Raw genomic sequence first — 22,749 nt, forward strand, 5'->3', positions numbered from 1 at the left:
TATATACACTTTATTACGAGTGTCGGTTGTGTTTCACGTGTTTAACCGAGACGAGTTTCCCCAGAGAAATATATTGGGCTCGAATTAACATGCTACCTCCTGTAATCAGAGTTTACACTGCTTAAACTTTATTACTAACAGCCCTGTAGATTTCGCACCCTTGCATTTTTTCCGCGGCCGACGCGGCTGCCTAGCAGGGAATAGCAGACCTGTCAGTGTCAATCTTATCCCACAGTAGTGACATTCTGTCCAAGCTTACGATTCCGTTGCTAATCTATGGAGTCGTCTAGTTCACTTCTAGAAGCTGTATATAAAAGGCCCGTCAAGCAAAATTAAGCATTCAGCGCTGTGGGTTCGGCACATGTTAAACCTGACTAAGAGAAAACAAAGTCCTCGGTCAAGAGCATTGATCAAGTTAGCACGTAAATCTCGACTCCTTCGCTTCAGAACCAATCGATCTCGTACACCCTAAGCGACATGCACCTCACGTCTCATGGGATGATCCGGAATACGGATTGCGATAAATGGAACGTCCCGGTAACCGCGGAGGAAGCTGACCACTCAGATCAAATACCACCCGACGGAAGCAATTCAGGGGTTGCATTGTGCAAGGATGGGTGAGCCGTGTTGATGGGAGGGGGAGACAAGAAGGTTTTCACTTATGCACAGAACTAACAGGGAATTCAAGCCATCGGACTCACGGACATTAATGGCGCCGACTTTGTGGTCTGTTTTAACAAGAGTTTAGGTTTTTTGCTTTTTGGTCACGTAATGCTAAAGTTAAATCTGTCTCATATCGTTGATTTTTGTTTGGTAGTGATCGGCAGTTGGATGCTGTTCTGGCATTGGATCAATAAAGGTTCTACGGAGGTCCATACCAAAAGTCTTTGCCTAAGATGACTGTGGCTTATGGACCCACCTTTGATAAGATACCAGAGGTACATCTAGCGAAATTACACTCACTAATTACAATTAAACTATAGCAATTACAGTCAGTAATTTATTTTAATAAGCCCTCTAGATAACCTGTAGTTATAGGGCTATTATAGGGCATCCTCCCTGGGAGTCTCTTATCTCTTGTATATCTATGTACCTGACAGGGATTAGTGATTGTGGCGTAAGTTATCTTGGGCAAAGACTTTTGGTATGGACCTCCGTAGAACTTGGGCCTCAAGTCCCTTGCGTTCAACCGAAGAGGAGAGTTTGTGGGCGAAGGCTAGGCGAGGAACAGTGTAACGTAGAGTGGTATTTTATAGATGCAGCTATTAGATCTCAGGTGCTCTACGATGAAATGTCACCATTCAACGCAATCGTCAAACCATCGTCTGGAACGTCAACGGTGTCTTCTCATTTATGCATCGGTGATAATACCATCAGGCCTATATCGATAGAACATGAACGATATGGTTCCATTCGTTTACTGTATATCTCCTCGGTACATTTGTTCCGGTTTCTCTCTGCGAGCATAAAGTTTCATCGACTCCACAATCGTAACATCGCGAGGTCACTGGAATTTCTCACTGTGATATCGAACATGGAGAACATGCCAGATTAGGACTACAAATCGCCGTCCTCGTATCGAGCTCGCTTGGAAAGTCAAAGTCATAATTAACCTTATAGCCTGATTGTTACTGAAAGTATGGTTGCAAGAATGATTGCTCCGCAAATCTTCAGCTTAGGGTAGATTGCAGAAATTTGGTGGGACACGGAATATTAGTACCAGCTAGCAGGGTACATTACAATAGCCTCAAATCACGAGCGCTGCCATGTCACTGCTAGCAAGATTAAGCATCAATGGTTTTTTGCATATTCTCCCACGAGAGATGTCCGTTCAAGCATGCTCCTGGCAGTCATTTTGTCGCTTGCAGGCAAGCACGGTCATTTTTATTAGGCCGAATGCGTGCCAGTTTTGTGTTCCAAACCTTCGGTTTTCTTGGCTCAAGCCAAGCTTTAAGACGTTTGCAAATTCTCCGTCCTCCGACCCAATTTTTGCGTGTCGCTATTTATAGATAAGCTTGTGCGGGTTCACCCGGCGCCGTTCTCGGCAGTTCGCAAAACCCGTCGCTACGATGGCCGAGGAGCAGCGAGTCATTGATCTGGCTTGCATAAACCAATCTGGGATGAGCTTGGAATAGGAACAAACGATGAGCATCCTATTACTGCTTGCGTTTTCTAAAGTCCGTACATCTCCATAAGCGCCTTGAATGATGCGTCCTCCAGAAGTTCTCCTGCACTCAGCCGTTCCTCAGGCAGATAAGAAAAGCCTCTTCGCAATATTGAGAGCACGAGCTGTTGCTCCGCAGGCTCAAGGGTATCCCTAGATTTCGTTACCCGCGACTCCAAAGACATTACAGGCTCCGGAACTCTGCTTTGATCGTACCAGCTGTCCTCTGGTTCTCCACCACCTTCGTACAGGCCTTTCCAAGACAAAGGCATAGGGCCCAACACTCTGATGAGCAGTCCAACTATGAAGCGAAGTCCACCACCGAAAAATCCAGGACCGAAGAGAGGCCACTTCAGGTAGAGCTCAGCGAAGATACACGTGTAGCTCCACATATCAGAAGCAAAAGTCGGGTTTATACCGTGCATTAGCTCAGGCGCGCAGTATCCGATAGTTCCCTGAAGCTTGAAGTCTACTTCAGTGCCAGACCGGATAGTCAGACCAAAGTCTCCCAGAGTTATGGTATCTTGAACAACAAAGCTGTCCTTTGGAGACGTTGGTGCCACCAATTGACCCTTCTTCCACATCTCTGGGCCCGTGGGCAATTCCATTTTCTGAGGGCGACCAAGAATCTGATACTTGGTGGATATATCTGCACCAGGCTCGAACGAGGAAAGACCAAACATCACATTGGCACTGTTGAGGTCTGTCGAGAATGGTCAGTTTCCGCGGATATTAGCGTTGAGGAGACGGGACCAACCTCGATGCACCATTCCACCGTCATGCAGTGCTTTAAGTGCTTGGAGTAGCTGTTGAGGCTGATCTGCGCATAATTGTAGAAGTCTCCCGGGCGTAATCTCTCAGATTGGGGCCCTTGAGAGGGAAAACAAGGACTCGATGGGGATTTCTCCCTGCGCCGGGTAACAAGAATGCGTCTTGGTATATCAGTAGACGTGAGGTGTCCGATACACAATTGATAATCTCATTCTGCCTAAGAAATTCTCGTTCACCCTCGAAGTTCGCTGTCATGATCTTGAGGGCGACATCTTTCCCCTGATCCATATCGTGGGCCATCCAGACAGTCGAGAATCCTCCATGGCCTAGCTTGTGCTCGATTCGATATCTGTCTGCGACAACCTCACCGATGCAAATGGGAAGGTAAAGTCCTTCTTCATATCGGTCGACGGGTTCACATGCATCTTCAACGTCACATTCACCGTCTGAGTCTACGAAGTCGCCCCAGATGGAAGATGAGGCTGTGGTATCGATGGTCTCAGAATCCTGCGTAGTCATGGTTGCGACTTGCGGGGGTGGATGTAGAAGCGGCGGGCTGATGCCTAGGACCGAATCTGTGCAGAGTTCCTGATAGTGATTGGAAGCGGAATCCGGAAAAACAATTGTTGCTCACTTTCGTGCAGGCTGGAGCTATTGAAAGACTTATATGTAAGAACCAACTGAACTGTTGTGATTGCCATCATTTTCATCAGGCCGTCGCGTTACTCTGAAGATAAGGATATGAGTATTAAAAAGGACAAAAATGAATGCCAGGTGATTGCATTAGTCAACATAGGAATAAACTCTGTTCTTATCTGCATCGAAGTGTATGACCCTCGAATGCCTTTGGACAGAGTGGACAAAGCAGTTATCGGATCACGTTCTTAGTGGGGAACGGAGGTACTCTTTGAATACGTAGCCTTGTAGAACATTATATAGCTTTGTGAAACATCGCAGCCATCCTTACTTTAATCACTCTGTTGACCAGAACTGGCGAAATGACGCATTAGAATGGAGCGTCACCTACGCCCGATTAGCGAACGTTTACCCCAGTCAGTGTTAAAAAGTAAACTGAGATAATATCCGAGCCTTCTGATAATCTTTTCTTCGCGGAGCGAACGCCCTGTCACAGTTACCCAGGCATCTGTGACACTGTTTCACTAAACACGATGTGTCACGGAAGAACATCCGAGATCTTCGCTTCGATTGCATCATTGAGGCACTTTCAAGTTTTGACTGGCTCGTCGATCTGCGGCTGTGCTGACAGCCGATGCAGCTTTCAGCTATGCGGGGGTCAAATCTCCTTGCAATGATCTGACCACTGGAACACCAGGATTAAGCTGACACTGGCTTGGCAGGTGTAATCAGGGCCGAAAATACGAGGACGGAAAATGACAGAAAGCTTTTCTCTTTATATAATAATTCTCTTCGCCACGTTCTTTATGAAACTGGCTTATTTGTCATTGTTCAAGACAAATCTTTCGGCACAGCTAGCAGAATGTCTGAAGTAGGTTGGCTCAAGGAGTAACAGCTTTAAATTCAGTACTGACGATATAATAGCTTCGTTCCGAGGGCAGCGATGTTCGGGTAGGAGAAGCCAGAGAGAGAGTGACAGACGGAGCTCAAGGGGGCACGCTGAGGTCTTCCCTCCCCGCGTTGCTAAGGAGCCCTGTTGGCCCTCTGCTCATAGCTGCTGGCCCTACAATTATCTACACGATATTGTGTTTAATTTTATTTGTTATGCTTCGTCGACGCTTACCGAGAATATACTCCCCAAAGAGCATCAATCCATTATATACGTAAGGAACCCCCTGGAAACCCCGAGGAATTTATTCTTACTATAATAGGTCTTCTACTTTTGCACTACCAAGTGGCTGGATCTCCTCCTTCCGTGCCCCAGACTCCTACGTTCTTACGAAATGCTCTCTAGATGGGTTTCTGTTTCTGCGATATCTAAGAGTTCTATGTCTTATCTGCTTCGTTGGCATTGTCCTCACTTGGCCAATCATACTTCCAATACACGCGACAGGCTCAGACTTACCACTTCTTAATTCTTTGACCATAATGAATCTGGAGAACCCCGATCATCTCTTTGCTCATGTCGTTATATCCTGGGTTTTTACTGGCGAGTTTCTTATCATATCTAGCCTGACGGGTTTGACTAACGTTAGATGCCAGTCTTTGTCCTATATATCTTATGGCGGGAACACCTTTACTACATCAACTTACGGCATTCCTACCTCTCACAATCAGGCTACTACGAGCGAAAAACATCCAGAACTATCCTTATAAGCTCCATTCCTGAACAGTGTCTGAATGAAAAAGTATTCCAAAAGCTGTTTGGCCATTCGTTCGTTCAATGTTGGATACCTCGAGCCTCACGGCGATTGAAAAAACTAGTCAAGAAAAGGGAGAAAAGAGCGCAGCAATTACAAGACGAAGAAGTTGCCCTGATCAATGAAAGCAACCGCGGAAGGCCAGCTCGACTACTGTTCAGTCTCCCTAATTTCAACTGGATGAGACGAGCACGATCTAATGAGCCTGATGTGGAGAAGGTCAAACTTTTCCAAAAGACAGCTCCAACGATGAAAGACGTCGATATTCAGTCTAACGAAGTGCAAATCTCAATCAACGAACGTCCCACCTTTACTTCTGAGCCGCCCGGCTCTGCAACCGGGAAAGTCAAGTCTACTCGATCGGAGTTGCACATCCTCAACCAACGAATTGACAAATTACGCCAAGAATACCGCGATGGTCAAGGAAAGCACCTGAATGCAGCATTCATCGAATTCGACTCCTTTGCTAATGCCCAGGCCGCATTTCAATCAATTCACCAGCATCAACCATTTCAAATGTGCCGACAAGTCATTGGAGTCAAACCTGGGGAAATTGTCTGGAGCTGTCTAAGAATGAAATGGTGGGAGCGTCTTCTACGAGAATTCGTGGTGACGATTTTGATCGGCGGATGTGTTATCGTCTGGATCATGCCGATTGCTTTTGTGGAGTTCGTGACATCTTCACCAATGGTAAGCACAGTGCCTGGTGTTTCAGAGCTCCCTCAACTGGTGGTCAATGCCATATCTGGCTTGGGACGAGCCCTCCTCATGTGGGCCTTACTCGAATTTGTCCCATTTCTCATGAGAGTATGTGCCAAGCTCGCAGGAGTCCCTACTCTGACCGCTATCGAGCACTTTGTTCACAAAAGATACTTCATCTTCCAAACACTACAAATCTTTCTGGGCCCAATGATCCGACCTACGCCCGTTGGGTTTTTCAGCAACATCCCTTACTTAAATCAACAGGTGCCCAAGGCTTCTATCCTGTATATGTCATATATCTTGGTTCGGTGCCTCTCGGCTGGTGCCACTGAGCTCATTCAGCTATGGCAGCTATTCCTCAACATGACTCGAAGCAAACGTCCCGGGACACCTCGAACGACTTACGAGCGGGCTTTTGAACTCAATGTAGTCCATTGGGGCAGTGTCTATCCAGTCATGACAACTGTTGGGGTCATCGGCAAGTATCTCAAGCAACAAAAATATCAGATATCACTAACGTTCCACAGCCATGAGCTATGCTTGCATTGCACCGCTCGTCCTTGTCTTCGCACTGATAGGTCTCGGATTTGTATACTTCGTTTATAAGTATACCTTGGTCCATATATATGATACCGAAAGTCTGGATACGACTGGACTATTTTACCCTCGAGCAATAATGCATATACTATTGGGGCTTTATTTAGCGCAAGCTTATCTTATTCTGCTGCTTCTCAGATACCGCGCGTGGGGTCAGTTTTCTCTTCTCGTGTTGCTGGCTATTTTTACACTTTTCATACACCTGTCCCTACGAAAAGCTATGAGTCCTCGAATTGATAGCTTCAGCACGCTCGATCATGACGGCGCATCTAAGAGACTACAGCCGGGCGAAGATACTGTAGCTGGAGGCATGGACCAATATGGATCTTCAAACGTTGCTACTTCAACAGGGAGTCTGAGAGATCTTCGACCATCAACTTTCAATAAGTGTCTTTGGAACACCGGGAAGAAAGCCAAACATCGTATGTGTGGAAGTTGGTTTCGCACAGCGGCATTCGAGGACTTTCAGTATGATGTTTCGCCATATCATACCGAAGATGAGTTCATGGCTTTGTACGGGTCAAGTTGTTATCAGCCTCCAGAGACATGGCTTACGAAACCAACACTATGGCTTCCTGAGGATAGTGCTATTGGCAACTGCCTCGAGGCCCCAGATATCGAAGAACCTCTATCAATATCGCACGATGGAGCACAGGTAGATGAGAAACGACGAGTGAAGTTCGATCTGGAGCTTGCTCCGTTTCGTGATGATCTTTTGTTCTATCGTCATTTCCATCTTATTCTATAGTTATACAACACAATGGCATAAGATTGAGGAGCGCCTATAGGTCCAAGCGACTGAAGTCATTTATTTAGTTGCAAAATGTCAGATCTCTTGTGGCATTTGCCGTATCGGCTACGTGAAGGAACTTCCGTGTGCTCTCTACTGGTTTAAGCTCTGAGCCACAAGTTTCAACTGACAATAACACATCTAGCTCACAATTTGGAAATTACGCATTACATATATACCTAGGGTATCTAGCCACATAAAGCCCGTGATGCTGTTTTTCGGTGTCATAAACAAGTCAGGAAGTCGAGCCTTAAAGTAGTTGAGGACTATCTAAGCTCAGTCGGGCTATTAACACGACTTATCATCTCCATCTCCAGAGAACCTCATTATTAGTACGCGACCTGAATCATGGCCGGTGGCCACGGTTGATCTAAAGACAGCTGAAACTGTAGGACGATAACTGGGAGGGAGCCAGAGTACGTTCTCACCATGTTTCACAATCCATTCCCCATTAACATGAATACAGCGACTGGATCGATCAGAAGCTGGCATGGTATTTATTCCAAGTAAGTCGGAGTTAACCTTCGGCGTTGAGTTTGGTACTACTAAGTACAGAGTACCGATGTCCGTGTGGAGCTGAGAGTTTGTCCATAAATCAAAAGATAGGTGATGGAGGGTTATCCCGATGTTGATTGTGTACAGGCAGGTGCACCGTTCTGAATCCCAGATGTTAACCTTTGCGTCGTACGAGCCTGATGCAAGATACTGGGAATCCACAGAGAAAGCTAATGATGATATTGACCGGGCATGTCGTCCCTGTAGAAATTTGAAGCCCTGATCTCTTATCTTCCAAATCCTAATCATCCCGTCGTGCGAACCGGTTGCGAGACACCTACTGTCAACTGAGAGGGCCATTGAGGCCACTCTATTATTATGCTCAAAGGTATGCAAGCATTTACCCGTTTCTGCGTTCCAGATCTTGACTGTGCTTGACTTTGAACTTGCTACAAGACATTGATGGTCTGCTGAGAAGGCCGCTAAATGTACCCACCCAACGTCCTTGAGCGTGTAGAGGCATGTACCAGCTATAGTATCCCAGACTTTAATTGTGTAATCACCTGAGCATGAAGCTAGGCGATTGCTATTCGCTGAGAAGGTCACCAAGTTTATTACCCCGCGGTGGCCTTCAAGTGTCTGTAGGCATACACCTGTTTCGGCATCCCAGATCTTGACTGTAGTATCGCTGGAACCTGATACGACTCGCAAGCCATCTGCCGAAATGGCAATAGACTGCACGCTCTGATCGTGATATTCAAATGGTAGCGGGTTTGTGTCGATTGATGCAGCCCAGATCCTTACGGAGCCATCACCTGAACCTGATATAAGATGCTGCCCATCAGCCGTAAAGGCCACAGATTCTACTGGGCCATCAAAGCCTTTTAGAGTTTGCAGGACTGAGCCGGTTTCTGCATCGAAGAGTTTGATCATGGATTCGGAAGTACCCAAAGCGACATGTTCACTATCAGCTGAGAATGCTATTGTAAGCCCGGAAGTCCAGGGGCTTTCCACTATCGGAAGTTCAGAGCCTGTCGCCGAGTCCCAGATTTTGATCCCATTTTCGCGCAAGACTGAAGCAAGACGTTTACCGTCTGGAGAGAAGGCAACTGACATGACGTTATCATTGTAAGCCTGTAGCGTCTGTAGGCATGAGAATGATTTCATGTCCCAGATCTTAACCGTACCATCAGTCGATCCTGACACAAGACACTGGTTGTCTGGTGAGAAGGCCATTGAAGTAACCTCGCCAGAGTGGTCTTCAAGAGTCTTGACACATTCTCCCGTTTTCCAACTCCAGATCTTGATTGTCGAATCATTTGACCCCGAAACGAGATGCTGGCCATCCGGAGAGGAAGCCAATGAGCTCACATCTTCGTCGTGATCCTCTAGTGTCTGTAGACACAATCCTGTTTTCGTGTCCCATATCTTTATAGTTCTCGAAGCCGATGCAAGAGTTTCTCCATCAGGTAGAAAGATGAGGGAATGGATGTCATGATAATGGCCCTCAAGAGTATGTCGACACAGGCCTGTTTCTAACTCCCATATTTTGACTTTCTCGTCCCATCCACCTGATGCAATTAGCTGGTTATCTGGTGAGACAGCTACTGAAAAAACCGCACGGTCATGACCTTCAAGTGTTTGTAGACAATTATCCCAGTTATTATCCATCTTGGGCTTCAGAGTTATCCAATCTGGCTCTTCGTGCTTGAATAGCTGCCGAACGAGGCTACATTCTGGACTAAAGACTAGTGCTGAGGCATAGGCTTGCAGCGGGGCAGTCTCGATCGCTCGCCTATGGGTGAGGATAAAACGGCGCGCATCTTGGAGCAGCTTCGTCACTGGGGCTGGTGCATTGGAACTCTATGTATGATTGTTAGATTGTCTCCAAGATATGCTCTGAGTAACCCACAGTAGCCAGCCCCTCGAGCTTATACATGGCCTTGACTCCTTCCACTGTGCTACTCAAGAGACTGAGAGCTTCTAGCCAGTATGGATATTTCTTCTGAATAAACACGTGGATATCACCACCATTTCTCAAATTGTTGTCAAGCCCGGTGGGCTCGGAGTCGCGGAGATGATCTACCCAATAAATGCAAGAGTATCGAATGGGATCCAGTCGCTTGAGAACATTCGCTGAGATATCGTTGATATTAAACCCTGGACGGCCAAGTTGGCACATATCACGTCTCAGAGTCTTTGAAAGTGCCTGCAATGACCTCTCCAAGATCACCCCATGTTGATACGCAAGACCTAACGGTGAAATCACGTCTACCGCCTTTTGGACCAAGAAGTCTTTGGCCGACTGATGCAGGAAATAGATAGCATCACCTCGAAGTGTTAGGAAAGAACCACAACACTCGATAACTTCTGACAGGTCATCATCTTCATCCTCATACTGTGACCCTAGAAGAGTTCTCAATTCAGTCAAGGTGACTGGTTGATACACGACAGAAGCAAGAGCCAGTATCTCTCTACATATCTCTGCATCTTGTAAAGAGGAGATATAATCCATCATTCTTTCGTACAGCGGGTCAAGTCCCTTTGGGAACTCTTCCAGCTTGAGGCGTGTGTGACGCTTGCGCAACACCTTGTTATCTGAGAGTCCCTGACAAACTAAAGCGACCCATAGGAACGTGCCCTCAGCATTCTCAACCAAGTAGCTCATCACGTCGCTTTTGAGCTTCGAGTCGTATTGCTTCTGGTTAGCCAACTTCTCCACCTTCCAATCAATGAATGCTTCAACGGCCTTGGATACTGAGTCTTGATTTAACTCAAGATGTATCCTGACTTTCTGCGTGGAAAGGTCTAAGGCCTGTTCGATTTCCGGCCAGTTACGGCTTGTCACGATCCACTTGACATTACTAGACTTGATTATCAAGTCAAGGAGCTTCTCTTGGTCTGTTGTACACTCATCAACAGCATCAACAATCAGGAGCACGTCATCTAGTATCGGGTCCTCAAGCATGGACTTGAAGATCTTGGATAGAGCTTGCCATGCATTCCCATCTTCAAACAGCTGCTTCCCCGCATGATCATACTTCTCGTCGATGTAAGAGACAAGAGGAGGATGTTGAACCACAAGAAGGTAGATCAGACCACGGAGCACGGCTGTCGCGTTACTTAATCGTGCTTCAGTAGCTTGGCAAAAGAAGTATGATAAGAGACTCCTGTGTTCTTTCTTAAGCTCATTGATGAGTCCACATAGTAGCATTGTTTTACCCTTTCCGGGGTCGCCTTTGATCCAAAGAAGCTGACTCTGTGTGGCGTTGTACCATTCTTGAAATTTGTCATTTTCAAGAATCCATAGGTACGCATCTTCGAGAAGCCCGCCTTTTGTTTCTTCGATACGGCTCTTGTCATCACGAGGATCAGTCTCGCGCAGATCACGCAGACACTTGTTGTACTTTTCGTTTTGAAGCCAATAGTCATGCTGAGCACTCTTTGGTGTTCCTGTGGGGATTTCCTCCGTAGGAGGAAGCTTTTCTAGGAATTCCCTTGCGAAAGCGGCTGCGGTGGCAGCAGCATATTCCTGCCATTCCTTGCTCTTGTGAGAGTCAGAATAATCACATATTCCCCGTACCGACAAAGAGGGACAGATATCATTCAGGCCAGCCGCTTCCATTTCGAAACAAATGGCATTAAGGTCCTGGGCGACCTTATCGCGAACTGTCGAATCTTTTATAACTTGATTGCCGGAGGCAATGGTACCGTAATAGATATGTGGGTTATCTGTACTCCGGTCGCTTCTCTTTACCAGCGCTGAAGCGCTGCATTCATTGCAGCTTTGTGCTTGAGAGTCGTGTCGATATTCTGGAGAGAAGAGACGGTCTGCTGTAGTTGGACGGGTGTACGCTGGATACTCTCTGAAATTCTTTTCTAATATGACGGGAATCCGACTGCTATACGGTTGATGCTCCGCTTGTAGAAGAGATAAAGCTTTGCCAATCAGATGAGCCAAAGTCCTCGGGACTGCAGTATGATGAATTTGTCCTCTTTCAATTATCTTGCCAAGATCGTGCTGCACCACGCGGGTACCAACAACAATATCGCCTAAACGAATGTCAAAGTCTTCACCCGGGACTCCGCCGCCAATCCCTACCATGAGACTAAGATAAATCGATGTGAACGTGCGGGTAAGATTAGTCAACACGTTTACCGCATTGTTTGTTCCATACTCATTAGTTGGCAAACACGCAATAGCGATGTTGTGGCACCCTATGCTGCCAAGTATATACGAGTTGGTGTCGTTTTTCTGCTTGGGCAACGGTTCGTGGACATTATCCAGCACAGCTCGAGCTGCAGTCAATTCCTTTGGTAGTGCACAGATCCAGGCGATCGTATATTGTTCATACGAAGCACGAGATATTTTCTGCGACTTGTGCCCTATATGGTCTGGATCAGGCCTCAAGGTCAAGCGTCGTTTCTGAGGCTGATGAGCCATGATGCCAGGGTGGATCGAGCACTGAGAACGTGTGGGCGCTTTGCGCCGGAGCGCTATTCAATGATATGGGCAGACAGAGGTCTTTTGCACACGTTGCAAGAAGATTAGGACGTGTTGGAGTTGTAGCATTTGGTGCGAAATGATCAAATCGAAGTGAGATTTCGAGTGAAAAAGCGGAGGAAGAGGGGAATCTGCATATCTTAGAGGCACAGCCACCACCTGATTTTTGAGGCCCCCAATTATATGCAAGAGGATGGAGCTGATAGGCCCGCACGGGCACCCTTGCAAGTCACTGAAGGGTATAACCTCATGCATGTGGCTGACTGTTGGCGCTTGAGTGTACATAATACATATTTCAGTAACCTCTCTGCGCCTTTCGAACATCGGATTAGTAATGAGGTGAACGTGCCAGGTAGCGTTGCTAGCTGGCGAAGTTGCTAAAAAGCGGCAATTATATCTCGGAGAACCTCATCCAGGCCCTCGATGTCATGATCTGCTGGTGCTTCAGAGGAAATGGGAAACGTGATTCGATCATTGATATTATCAAGTGTCTCCGCTAGATTGGTTTCGAACCCTCAAGTTCTGAAATGAACTATGTCGAGATTTTGAGTTGCGCCACAACTTCCTGACCTCCCTCCCCGAATGCCCGATCTCACAGCGCCATCCATGTACCCTCTCCAAACCGAAGCCGTCTCCGTCTCAACAAAATGAATGTTCCAAAAGGGCTCAGTAATAGTCTTTCCAGACTCACCCGCCAAGAATCCAGGTCTCCAAACAGGACCAGGTCCACCTTGAGCCCAAGGATCCTTTGTTGTCCAATCTTTATCAATAGCATTGATAGGTTTAGGTATAGTATCCACAATAGTGCCAAATGTAGTGCGGATATCTTGCAAAACAATTTTCTTACGTTCTTCAGCTGGCAGTCTTGACCACTTCCACCCTGGATCGCCAGCGTGAAAGCAATTTATGCTGTATTGACCATCTTGAGGAACGCAAGTGTCGTGCGTGAAGACGACTGGCCCGTTGGCGGAACTATATACGCCTGAGAGACCTGCGGAGTGCCACCATGGCTCTGCGTATACAAGGACCGTTTTGGTGTAATATCCTGACTTGGCAGACTCGTCGAGTGCCTTTTTGGCTGGTGGAAGACTTGTCTCGAACTGGATGAGAGGGTAAAATGGTGTTGGCACAGAAACGATAACTTTGTCTGCTCTGTAGACATCGCCATCAATAGTCTAAAATTTGCAGGCCCCGCCCTCTTTCTGCGTGATGGCCTTCACCGCGCTTGAGAGCTTCGCGCTTCCTGCCTTAAGACCAGCAGCAAGGCGATCACAAAATTATTGATTATTTATCCATATCGTCAGTCAAATCCCAGCCAAATCGTTGGCAAAGCTTACCCTGTTGATTACGAAGATACTGGGCTCCGTCTTGAAAATCAGATATAACATTCTTCAGACCGGTACCTGATTTCAATATGTCGAGAAAGAACAGGGCGCTGGGTTAATCGCTCTCTACGGTAAGTAGACTGCGCGTGATGCTGTTGATGAGGGCTGAAGCACCAGGATCATTAAATCCTGCAACGAAGTCCGCAACGGTGATAGAATCAGGGTGCCTTGCGTCTGGTCCGTCAGAAGGATTGCCGGTGTCACATTTGTCAGCATACTCGGAAAGAAGCTGCATGAATTGGTCCACTTCCTTCAGCTGTTCCGGCTCAAGCTAGGCATGGTCAGACTGGCTCATCAGAGTGACACGACGAACTCACATTTGCTGGCATCGCAAAAGGGATGCAATGAACTTCTGCATTCTCATCTCTGTACAGACTGCGCCCCTCTATATGCTGCTCAACAAGACCGAATCGAAACTCTTTGGCCAGCTTGTGAATCTCACTCTGACTAGAGTGTTATTTTGAGTTGATAGACCCCACAGCTGATGGCTCACATCACGCGCCTCACACGTCGCTGGATCTTCACTTACCGACGAGTTCTATCACAGAAAGCCTGTGAAATTTCTCAGTAGGTCGCGTTACAAGATGCGGCACCTTGAAGTCCTGCAGCAAAGTCTTGAGTTGTTCTGGGCTAAATTGGATCCAACGATGTTTGGACCGTTTGGCTTCAAGTATTGATGGAGAATCATGGAACGTCTCTGTCAATTATGCAATTGCTAGACCCAGCAACGAACTAATTAGCTTTAATTCAACCTTGTTGTCAGTAGTATCCTACGTTCTTTACCTTTGAACCGGGGGTTGAAACCTTTTACATGTCTCAACATTATAGGCTACTGGCTGGCACTGGTCTCAATGGAAGCTGTTGGCCATGGTTCCCATGCCATAGCTTGTCTATTTATTCATGTAAGCGTCGAAATGCGACAATCACTTGCCGGATAGTCTGCCGTCGATTAATTATGGTAGGCTCTATTTTAGCTCTACCTTAGTGATGGATTTATTCAACATTATCTGTTCCGCTCCTCGTTATCTTGTCTTGATAGCAAGATAGACTCCTGGCTACTCATTGGCTTCGCTGTGTTATAGCGTGGGTCAGAGCGACTGGGATACTGGAGCGTAAGTATGAGCACGCTAAATGGCTTGAGTCAGGGACCAATGTCACCCCGAACCCGGACATATTTAGCTTGCCCTTCCCCACAAAGCCAGCTCTGACCATGCTCCTACATACTCTCATACCATGATTCTTTTCGCGATGATCGAGCATTGTCAAATCAATTAGCAACAGTTGACATCCGGATCCAGACGCAAAATGCCCACTGGGGCTCGATCGCGCAGTGGATGCGCCGCATGCAAGTCCCAAAGGGTAAATACAGTGACGATACACTTGACGACAATGCACAAATGCGCTGACAGATTCATCATGACAGTTGAAGTGCGATGAAACTTGGCCGTCTTGCGGAAGATGCACCCGCCTCGACATGAATTGTTCTGGACCCATTATCCGCCTGAGATGGTCGCAAAAACACCAAGCACGTCCTGATAACAGAGCCCAAAAGCGAACAACACATACGAGACAGAATCTACAGCCTTTGACAGCCAGGCACTCTACCATTACAGATCAGCCGGAAGCTACCCTCCTGGATTCAAATTTCTCTTGGATATTTAATACTACTGCTGTGGATGGAAATCATGCCCTTTCTCCCAGCCACGGTGGCGACGGCTGGATCGATGAAGCGTTTGGAAATATAATGCCGGAACTCGTGTCATCCGATCTCATAACGAATGCTACTACGACATCAATCCAAACGCCAGAACTGCTGCAAATGGCAGACGACTTTGGTCCTACGACTGAGACGGCGGGGTTGAGCCCAAGGGAGCCATTACCCCAAAATAGTGAGATTTCGGCAACGCCTATAGCATCTTTACCGATTCCTAGATCACTAGACACGAACCGACCGCAAAGCATGCCATCTCAACCAGTGCAGGTGGCGGAGTCACCACAGCCTTACACTTCTACAGTTGTCGATCGACCTTTGAACGATTACAGTACTATTCTCGTGGAGTACTACTTCAAAGACACAGCCGCTATACTCGCGCTATACGACAGCGAAATGAACCCATTTCGGTCAACAGTCTCTCGAGTATGGACATCCTCGGAGCTGATGTACTGTACACTGCAGAGTATGGCTGCGTCGTTTCTCTCTAACGTTTATCCTCAGTTGCTGAATACCGGACTGTACTTTCGACAAAAAGCTATCCGACTTCTTAATGACCTTGATGACTCTGCAATTCATGAACAGGCGCTTATTGCGTTGTTCATGATTGGTGGAACAGCTAGTTGGTTCGATGTTAACGATACTGGTTCCGAGTACTTCCCCCGGCTTAAGAAATATGTACAGAGTCTCAAGACTTCGGGGCGTATGTCACCGACAGGTCATAGCCAAGCCTTTTTTGAAAATACTTTGGCTTGCTGGGAAATGTTCTTGGCCTTCGTGGTCGATAGCGATGAGACTGATGTTTTTGACTTACCGCATCTACCGCTGTTGTAAGTTCACCTGGTAATTACGACTGAATGGTTTCTAACTCGATCAGACCGACTGATCCTCTACCAGGACCTGGATCAATATTCCCCGTGGTCCAGATCCCCCATCCTGTAACTGGAGTTGCTCATGAGATCCATACTACTCTCGCAAGAGTCGGTCGCTTGGTCAGAAGAAACCGCCGTCGCGCCATATCCAAGCAATTCCTCACACGCGAATTTATCTTGGAGGCACATCGCGAGGTTGACGAAGCAGCGGAATTAGAGATGTTTCTCACCAACCTACAAGTTCCGTTAGAGTCCGCTATAGTGCAGACGGGAGACTCACAAACACCGACCTGGCATCTCACAGCGCTAGCAGAAGTTTATCGCTTTGCTGGCCTTATTCAGCTGTATCATGTCTTTCCTGATACTCTTGTTTCAAGGATGAAACTGCAGAACTCGAATTCTGGGACTGATGTCTCTGAAGTATCTGCGCATGAAGCGGAGGAACGGCTAAGACAGTTCACGCTTAAAGCCGTCGAAGTCCTGCGCTCGATACCTGCTGAATCTGGGACCAAGGACTTTCATCCATTTTTGATCGTCGCAGTCTGCAGTGGACTTACAATTCCAGTTGTCGAAGTGTCAGCTCCTGCGCAGAGCATGGCGGGCTTGGGGAACTCGTTAGCTCTGGTGGCGGCTGATGTGCATCGGGCGCGGGGATTTCTGAGGGGTCGACTCCAGCTGCTTTTGCACTCTCTCCCCAAGAACCCAATTCAGCGGTGCATTGACATTGTTGAAGCGACTTGGGCCGAGACAGATAATCGTTCTGGGAGTGCAGGACGACCTGCGTACTGGATGGATGTGATGATGCAGAATAACTGGGAGACTTTTATGGCATAATGGGCATCGAATCCGATGCCAAAGATGAACAGTAATTATCAGTCAGTATTTTCGCAAGGGGAATGCGAAATGCCTCAATTGACAGATGCCTCTATCGCTTAATCTAACCATAACGGGTACAGATTGTGACACAAAGAAGTTCTGTAAGGTCCTGTCACGGATCGGTTCTTCAGTGGAGACAGAGGGCGACTAGCCTGGAATATCCTCTTTTAGTAGGTCGTTACGATCGTGCTCCGCTATACGAGTCATCCAGTCGCAACTCACATGCTTATCGAGTCGGGTGGTCGTTTCAACGGTGGGTAAAGAAGATACTTGCCTTTGTTAACCATAAATAAGACCCTTGTTATTTTAGAGGAAATAGCAAAGGCTCAAGTAAGCGGTATCGGTCAACGAAAATGAGATTCAACCATCTACTCCCAGTTCTCCCCTTCGCTGGGCTGACGCTTGGGTGCAACCACCATCACGACGACAAGAAATGGACTGCTGAGGAGTTGGCCGAACTCGAAGCCAAATGGGGCTTCGATGTAAGTTATCTCTTCTGATATTCCCCTAATTATTGTGACTGACAATCAGATAGTGGGCATTCGGCGGCATTGGCACGTTCGCGCACCTCAATCATGTCAAATGCCTTACAGAGCCCACCGAGCCCTATGACATCGCTATCATCGGCGCGCCATTTGACACCGCTGTGACGTATAGACCCGGCGCACGATTCGGTCCACGAAGTATTCGTCACGCGTCAGGTCGTCAGCACTCGCTCCGCGGCTACAATCCCCGAGCAGACATTAATCCATATCAAAACTGGGCCAAGATCGTGGACTGCGGAGATATTCCTATAACACCTATCGATAATGATATAGCCCAGAAGCAGATGACGCAGGCCCTGGAGCAATTGGGAATGCGCAGAACCGTGTCGTCTATTTCCTCGAAGCCCAAGTTGTTCACGCTTGGTGGCGATCATAGCTTGACTTTGCCTGCCCTCCGGGCGCTGAAGAAGGTGTACGGAGATCGTGAGATCCAAGTCCTTCATTTCGATGGTAAAGAATCCCAGTCTGATATCATTATTACTTGCTGACGTATACCTGTAGCCCATCTTGACACATGGAACCCTCACGCATATCCGTCCTACTGGGGAACAACACCTTTCAACCATGGATCCATGTTCTGGCTAGCCAACCAAGAAGGACTTCTCTCCAACTCGTCATCTCACCCTTCAGTCCACGCAGGCTTGCGAACACGGCTCACAGGCATCCAAGATAATGAAGACGACACTGCACAGAACTGGATTCGTTTTTCAGCTGATGATATCGACAAAATTGGTACACAGGGTATAATCGATGGTATAATGAAGATTCTAGGCACTGAGAACTTGGTATACTTGTCGGTGGATATTGACGTCCTCGACCCAGCTTTTGCTCCAGGAACAGGCACGCCTGAGCCTGGAGGTTGGTCTACCAGGGAGTTCATAAACATCCTTAGAGGCATCGAGGGTCTGAACTTAGTTGGCGCTGATGTAGTGGAAGTCTCCCCTATTTATCAAGGGGCGGGTGAAGAGACGACCTTCGCGGCTGCGCAGGTAGTTTATGAGATTTTGACGTCCATGGTCAAGAGAGGGTTGCAGGATCTGGGAAGGTCGGACAAGGCTAGTAAGGATGAGCTATAGGTATGTGAGGGTCACCACGAAAATAATAATGGAGAGAGATACGTGTCAATCTGACACAATATCCAACAATGGACTGAACGAGGACAGCTATCCTGATCTGTGTTTCGCGAACTAAGTTTTCCCTGCTGATTCACGCTCTCACCCACAAGTCCCGAATGCGAATAACACATCTACCGCAGTATTTCGTGGATAACGGTCGGTTACAGACGAGGATCATTCAGTGACCAAGTAGACCCTCCATCCCGCGCCACGGTTTCCCAACATCCAAAGACAGGCTGAAATAAACCAATGAACCCTTCATCTTTGTCATCGTGAGACCATCCAGATGCCCCAATCATGCTTGTAGGATGTGGCTCTGTGGTTGCACTATCATGGACAAAGTCAAGCGCGTCAGTGTTAGCCTGCGCAGCAAGAAACGCAAGTGAATCCAAAAACCCCATCCCCACAGGCATAACTATTTGTTTAACATTCCCGATACTCGAATAATTGTCGAACTTTGCATGCCCTTTGTTGTCGAAAGTTTGCCGCGCCTTGGTGAACTGTATAGTTTGCAGAGTATTATTCGTCTTTGAAACCGTGGCGTGTACATTGACGACTTCTTCATCGCGTCCAATATCCATGGAAACACATGTACCCTGCTTTCCCCCGATATCAAAGTGATCGTCACCGTAGTGCAACTGCAAGCCAACAACTTTCCTAGTTCCACCACTCTCAGTGTGGTAACAGACAATCCGGCTGAGCTTCCGCCCAGTCTTATAGAACGAACTCGCATCGAAGCGCGTTGTTTCCGGCCTGATACCACTCCAAAGCCATCGGGGATACTCCAGGTGCTGGTAGTATTGGATTTGGCCTACATAGCCAGGGTTGTATCGCTCCCAGAGACGAGTAGGTGCAAGGATTTTGTCCAGTTCCACTCCATATTGGGTATCGATATCATATTTGAGTTGCTCGTACAATTTGGCTTTGCTCGTATCGGATAGAACCCAATCCGATGAAATGCTAAGTTTGGAATTGGCACGCTTATCCTCCACCTCATGGTATGTAGACCCGTTCATATATTTCCATTCTTCATGGGTGATTTCCTTCTTCCTCTTCTCGACGCATTGAGTTCTTGCGTTGGCGACTGCAGCTTTAAAATCCTTGATTGCCTTTGCAAGATTCTTTTCGTATTTGGCCTTTGACGAATCCGTACCGTCGATCTCCATGCAGTATCTGCAGCGAATCCAGAGGGCAGAGATGTACAGCGTTCCAAAGGGAATGATGAAGGGGAGGCAGTACCAAGGTGATTCGTTCTCGATAAATGAAGGCGCCTCGAGGCATAGAAAGGTAAGCGTCGAGTGAAAGTTCTTGGCCTGGCTAGTTGGAGGTTGGTCCGTCCAGTTCTTGAGTACGAGATAGATACCGTGAAGTTTCTGCCTCATCATAGTGGCATCATGCTGTTGGATCTTTTCGTCCACAAGAGCTTCCACCTTGCCCTTGATACTGTCCCAAATATCTGAGCCGCCTGGCCAGAAGGCATCCAGCAAGCCCGAGAGCAATGAGCCAATAATAGGCACGTCGCTCAGAGCCGAGCAGATAACAACCTTGGCCACTTCGTCGACATTGTCCGAATTAATATTCTCATCAGGGAGATATAGCCCTGGTGTATTAACGGATGCAGTCTTGAGTACATCATGTGTTGTTTTGAGACCGTCGTCAAATTCGTCTGATATCATTTTGTTTGCCTTGAAAGCCTTTTGTTGAAATAGATAGAAAGAAGATACATTATTAGGATCTATGAAGATAAGGACAATCTATCCTTTATACTTATCTATACTCCGTACCAGACATCACTAATTATATAAGCTTTATGCTTATGGTTAGAAATCCTTTCTGGCGTCTAGATCTCTTTAAACCTTACTGTGGCTTCATGCGTAAATAGTTCGAGACTCTGTTAGTGCTAAGTATAGAATGTCCACTGGCCTACGAGATATTTCAAAATCAGCCGTAATGCCATAATCCCGCCGTGGCTGAGTGTGTAGACTCTGCAAGCTGTTCGAGACTCTATTAGTGCTGCAGTAAAGCTACCAAAACCCCGATAATTTTCGGTCATAACCCCGCGTTCCTCATTAACAAGTTGATGGATGAGATTCTGGGTAGCAGGTATGCGCTTTTCTCCTGTGTCATATCGCTATTTACTTCATGATATTAGGTAGGTATTTTCCACAAAACGGTGTCTTAGGGAAACTCTAATTACCCATTGCTATATAAGCATACTGGAGGCCTGCTGCCTGGAATTATGAGCTAGTGAGAACGAAGAAACGGCTATTGGAGAGAGCGTTGCAGGGTAGGCATTATCTTTGAGGACCCTGGCGAACATGACTTGAACCGTAACAACACTAAACCAGACTTACGGCAGCTTATCATGTTCAGTACCCTTGAAGCATGCTGAGTGCCGCAGGAGGTCTCTGGCCTAGATTGTTGCCACCTGATGAGCCAACAGACCACAAAATCGGATCGCCATGAGAATTACCCTTTCAAGCTATCCTGGGCGGTCCCGCATTTCCAGTAGCGTAAGCGGTCCAAGCCCTGCTTCCTCGCGATCCCTGTGAAACCCATCACAAGTCTTACTTGGCAAAACGAAGCTAGTCTGCGCATTAGGCGAATACTTCAAGGTCAAGTGAGTCGTTGGAGGTCCAAGCTGATCAATTTGCATGAGCTGAAAAGATAGCAGATACGAGCGAGACGACGCCCATGACCGACTAGCCAGGCGCCCCTTCTACTTGGCGTGACGCATATCTTCAACCAGCAGCAGACGAACGTGTCATTGGCAAACGAGTTGCATCAACTAAACGAACGCTTATCATTGTGGCTAACCTCACACGTCCCCTCATTTTCACGTTAGAGACTCAACACGACACTCATAATGGATCTTGGACTAGGTCTCCAAGGCGATGTAGTGGTGGTAACAGGTGCAGGAGGGCAGATAGGCCAGGTCATCGTCGAGGCATTTCTTAGCGCTGGCTGTTTCGTTGGGGGCTTCGATATTGACAAGTCCAAGTTTGTGAAGCAACACCAGAACCTCTTCTGGATTGCTGTCGATACCACCGATGAGGAGGGCATGAGTGCCGCATGGATGAGCGTCGAGGAACGGTTCAAAGCGACTCCTACACTCTGTGTCTGCGCAGCCGCAGTTGATCTCAGCTTCATTGAGCATCATTCATCTATAACGAAGATGTCGACTAGCCAATTTCGCAGAACTCTTGATGTAGTACGTTCCAGTCATTATTCCTCTGTGAGAAGTGTTTCTAAATATCTTATAGAATACAACCGGAACATTTATAACGGCAAAGTTATGGCTCCAACACGTGGAGAACATGGTTAAAAAAAGCAGCACCAAAACGAACGGCGTGAATGGCTCGCATTCGTCAGCAACAATACCACCGGAGGGAGAAAAAAAGAATATCTCGTTGATAATTATCGGCTCAGAGGCTGGAGATTTTGGAGTCGCCGGCAACCCAGACTACGCAGCAAGTAAAGCTGCAGTGCAATTCGGTCTCGTCCTATCCCTAGCACCAGACGCTGCACGCATCCACCCATCGGCAAGAGTCAATTCTATTTCCCCTGGAGCTGTTGACACCAAGAGATTCAGTACAGAGTGCGAAGAGGACAGCTCTGGTGCGCTCCGGTGGATTGAGTCCGAGGCGACGGTCGCTCAGAAGAAGGCGGTAGATGTCGAGGGTATTGCCAAGATGTGTCTTGTGCTGGCGAGTGAGAAGTGGTCTCCTTCAGTTACTGGTCAGAATGTGAGGCTGAACGGCGGGAAGAGTGGAAGGCTTTTCTGGAACCAGAATGGTGATGCCTTGTGGTGATGCTTGATAGCCCAATATGTCATAGATGTGCCCCCGGACAGTCGGCAAGAACTGCAAGAAACTATATACCTTCA

General features: G+C 47.4%; 9 protein-coding genes; 5 read left to right on the forward strand and 4 right to left on the reverse strand.

Annotated features, from left to right (window-relative positions):
* Positions 1 to 2,172: 2,172 nt before the first annotated feature.
* On the reverse strand, positions 2,173 to 3,454 carry FFUJ_13980 (uncharacterized protein; the record flags this gene model as incomplete). XM_023581398.1 has 2 exons in its annotated part: positions 2,173 to 2,867; positions 3,172 to 3,454. The coding sequence occupies 2 exons, from the start codon at positions 3,452 to 3,454 to the stop codon at positions 2,173 to 2,175; spliced, it is 978 nt and encodes a 325-aa protein (XP_023434103.1).
* Positions 3,455 to 5,520: 2,066 nt separating this feature from the next.
* FFUJ_13979 (uncharacterized protein) lies at positions 5,521 to 6,579 on the forward strand (the record flags this gene model as incomplete). Its single annotated transcript, XM_023581399.1, has 1 exon — positions 5,521 to 6,579. One exon carries the CDS (start codon positions 5,521 to 5,523, stop codon positions 6,577 to 6,579), a length of 1,059 nt encoding a protein of 352 aa, XP_023434104.1.
* A 211-nt stretch (positions 6,580 to 6,790) lies between these two features.
* Positions 6,791 to 7,318, forward strand: FFUJ_13978 (uncharacterized protein; the record flags this gene model as incomplete). Its single annotated transcript, XM_023581400.1, has 1 exon — positions 6,791 to 7,318. One exon carries the CDS (start codon positions 6,791 to 6,793, stop codon positions 7,316 to 7,318), a length of 528 nt encoding a protein of 175 aa, XP_023434105.1.
* A 330-nt stretch (positions 7,319 to 7,648) lies between these two features.
* On the reverse strand, positions 7,649 to 12,299 carry FFUJ_13977 (related to vegetatible incompatibility protein HET-E-1; the record flags this gene model as incomplete). XM_023581401.1 has 2 exons in its annotated part: positions 7,649 to 9,718; positions 9,768 to 12,299. The coding sequence occupies 2 exons, from the start codon at positions 12,297 to 12,299 to the stop codon at positions 7,649 to 7,651; spliced, it is 4,602 nt and encodes a 1,533-aa protein (XP_023434106.1).
* Positions 12,300 to 12,874: 575 nt separating this feature from the next.
* FFUJ_13976 (related to amine oxidase) lies at positions 12,875 to 14,073 on the reverse strand (the record flags this gene model as incomplete). XM_023581402.1 has 3 exons in its annotated part: positions 12,875 to 13,534; positions 13,815 to 14,015; positions 14,062 to 14,073. The coding sequence occupies 3 exons, from the start codon at positions 14,071 to 14,073 to the stop codon at positions 12,875 to 12,877; spliced, it is 873 nt and encodes a 290-aa protein (XP_023435141.1).
* Positions 14,074 to 15,218: 1,145 nt separating this feature from the next.
* On the forward strand, positions 15,219 to 17,161 carry FFUJ_13975 (uncharacterized protein; the record flags this gene model as incomplete). XM_023581403.1 has 2 exons in its annotated part: positions 15,219 to 16,285; positions 16,333 to 17,161. 2 exons carry the CDS (start codon positions 15,219 to 15,221, stop codon positions 17,159 to 17,161), a joined length of 1,896 nt encoding a protein of 631 aa, XP_023434107.1.
* Positions 17,162 to 17,556: 395 nt separating this feature from the next.
* Positions 17,557 to 18,824, forward strand: FFUJ_13974 (related to agmatinase; the record flags this gene model as incomplete). XM_023581404.1 has 3 exons in its annotated part: positions 17,557 to 17,685; positions 17,739 to 18,198; positions 18,250 to 18,824. 3 exons carry the CDS (start codon positions 17,557 to 17,559, stop codon positions 18,822 to 18,824), a joined length of 1,164 nt encoding a protein of 387 aa, XP_023434108.1.
* A 200-nt stretch (positions 18,825 to 19,024) lies between these two features.
* On the reverse strand, positions 19,025 to 20,539 carry FFUJ_13973 (uncharacterized protein; the record flags this gene model as incomplete). Its single annotated transcript, XM_023581406.1, has 1 exon — positions 19,025 to 20,539. One exon carries the CDS (start codon positions 20,537 to 20,539, stop codon positions 19,025 to 19,027), a length of 1,515 nt encoding a protein of 504 aa, XP_023434109.1.
* Positions 20,540 to 21,729: 1,190 nt separating this feature from the next.
* Positions 21,730 to 22,675, forward strand: FFUJ_13972 (uncharacterized protein; the record flags this gene model as incomplete). XM_023581407.1 has 2 exons in its annotated part: positions 21,730 to 22,074; positions 22,127 to 22,675. 2 exons carry the CDS (start codon positions 21,730 to 21,732, stop codon positions 22,673 to 22,675), a joined length of 894 nt encoding a protein of 297 aa, XP_023434110.1.
* Positions 22,676 to 22,749: the final 74 nt, after the last annotated feature.

Source organism: Fusarium fujikuroi, chromosome FFUJ_chr08 (assembly GCF_900079805.1).
Source record: "Fusarium fujikuroi IMI 58289 draft genome, chromosome FFUJ_chr08".
Classification (NCBI taxonomy): Eukaryota; Fungi; Ascomycota; class Sordariomycetes; order Hypocreales; family Nectriaceae; genus Fusarium; species Fusarium fujikuroi.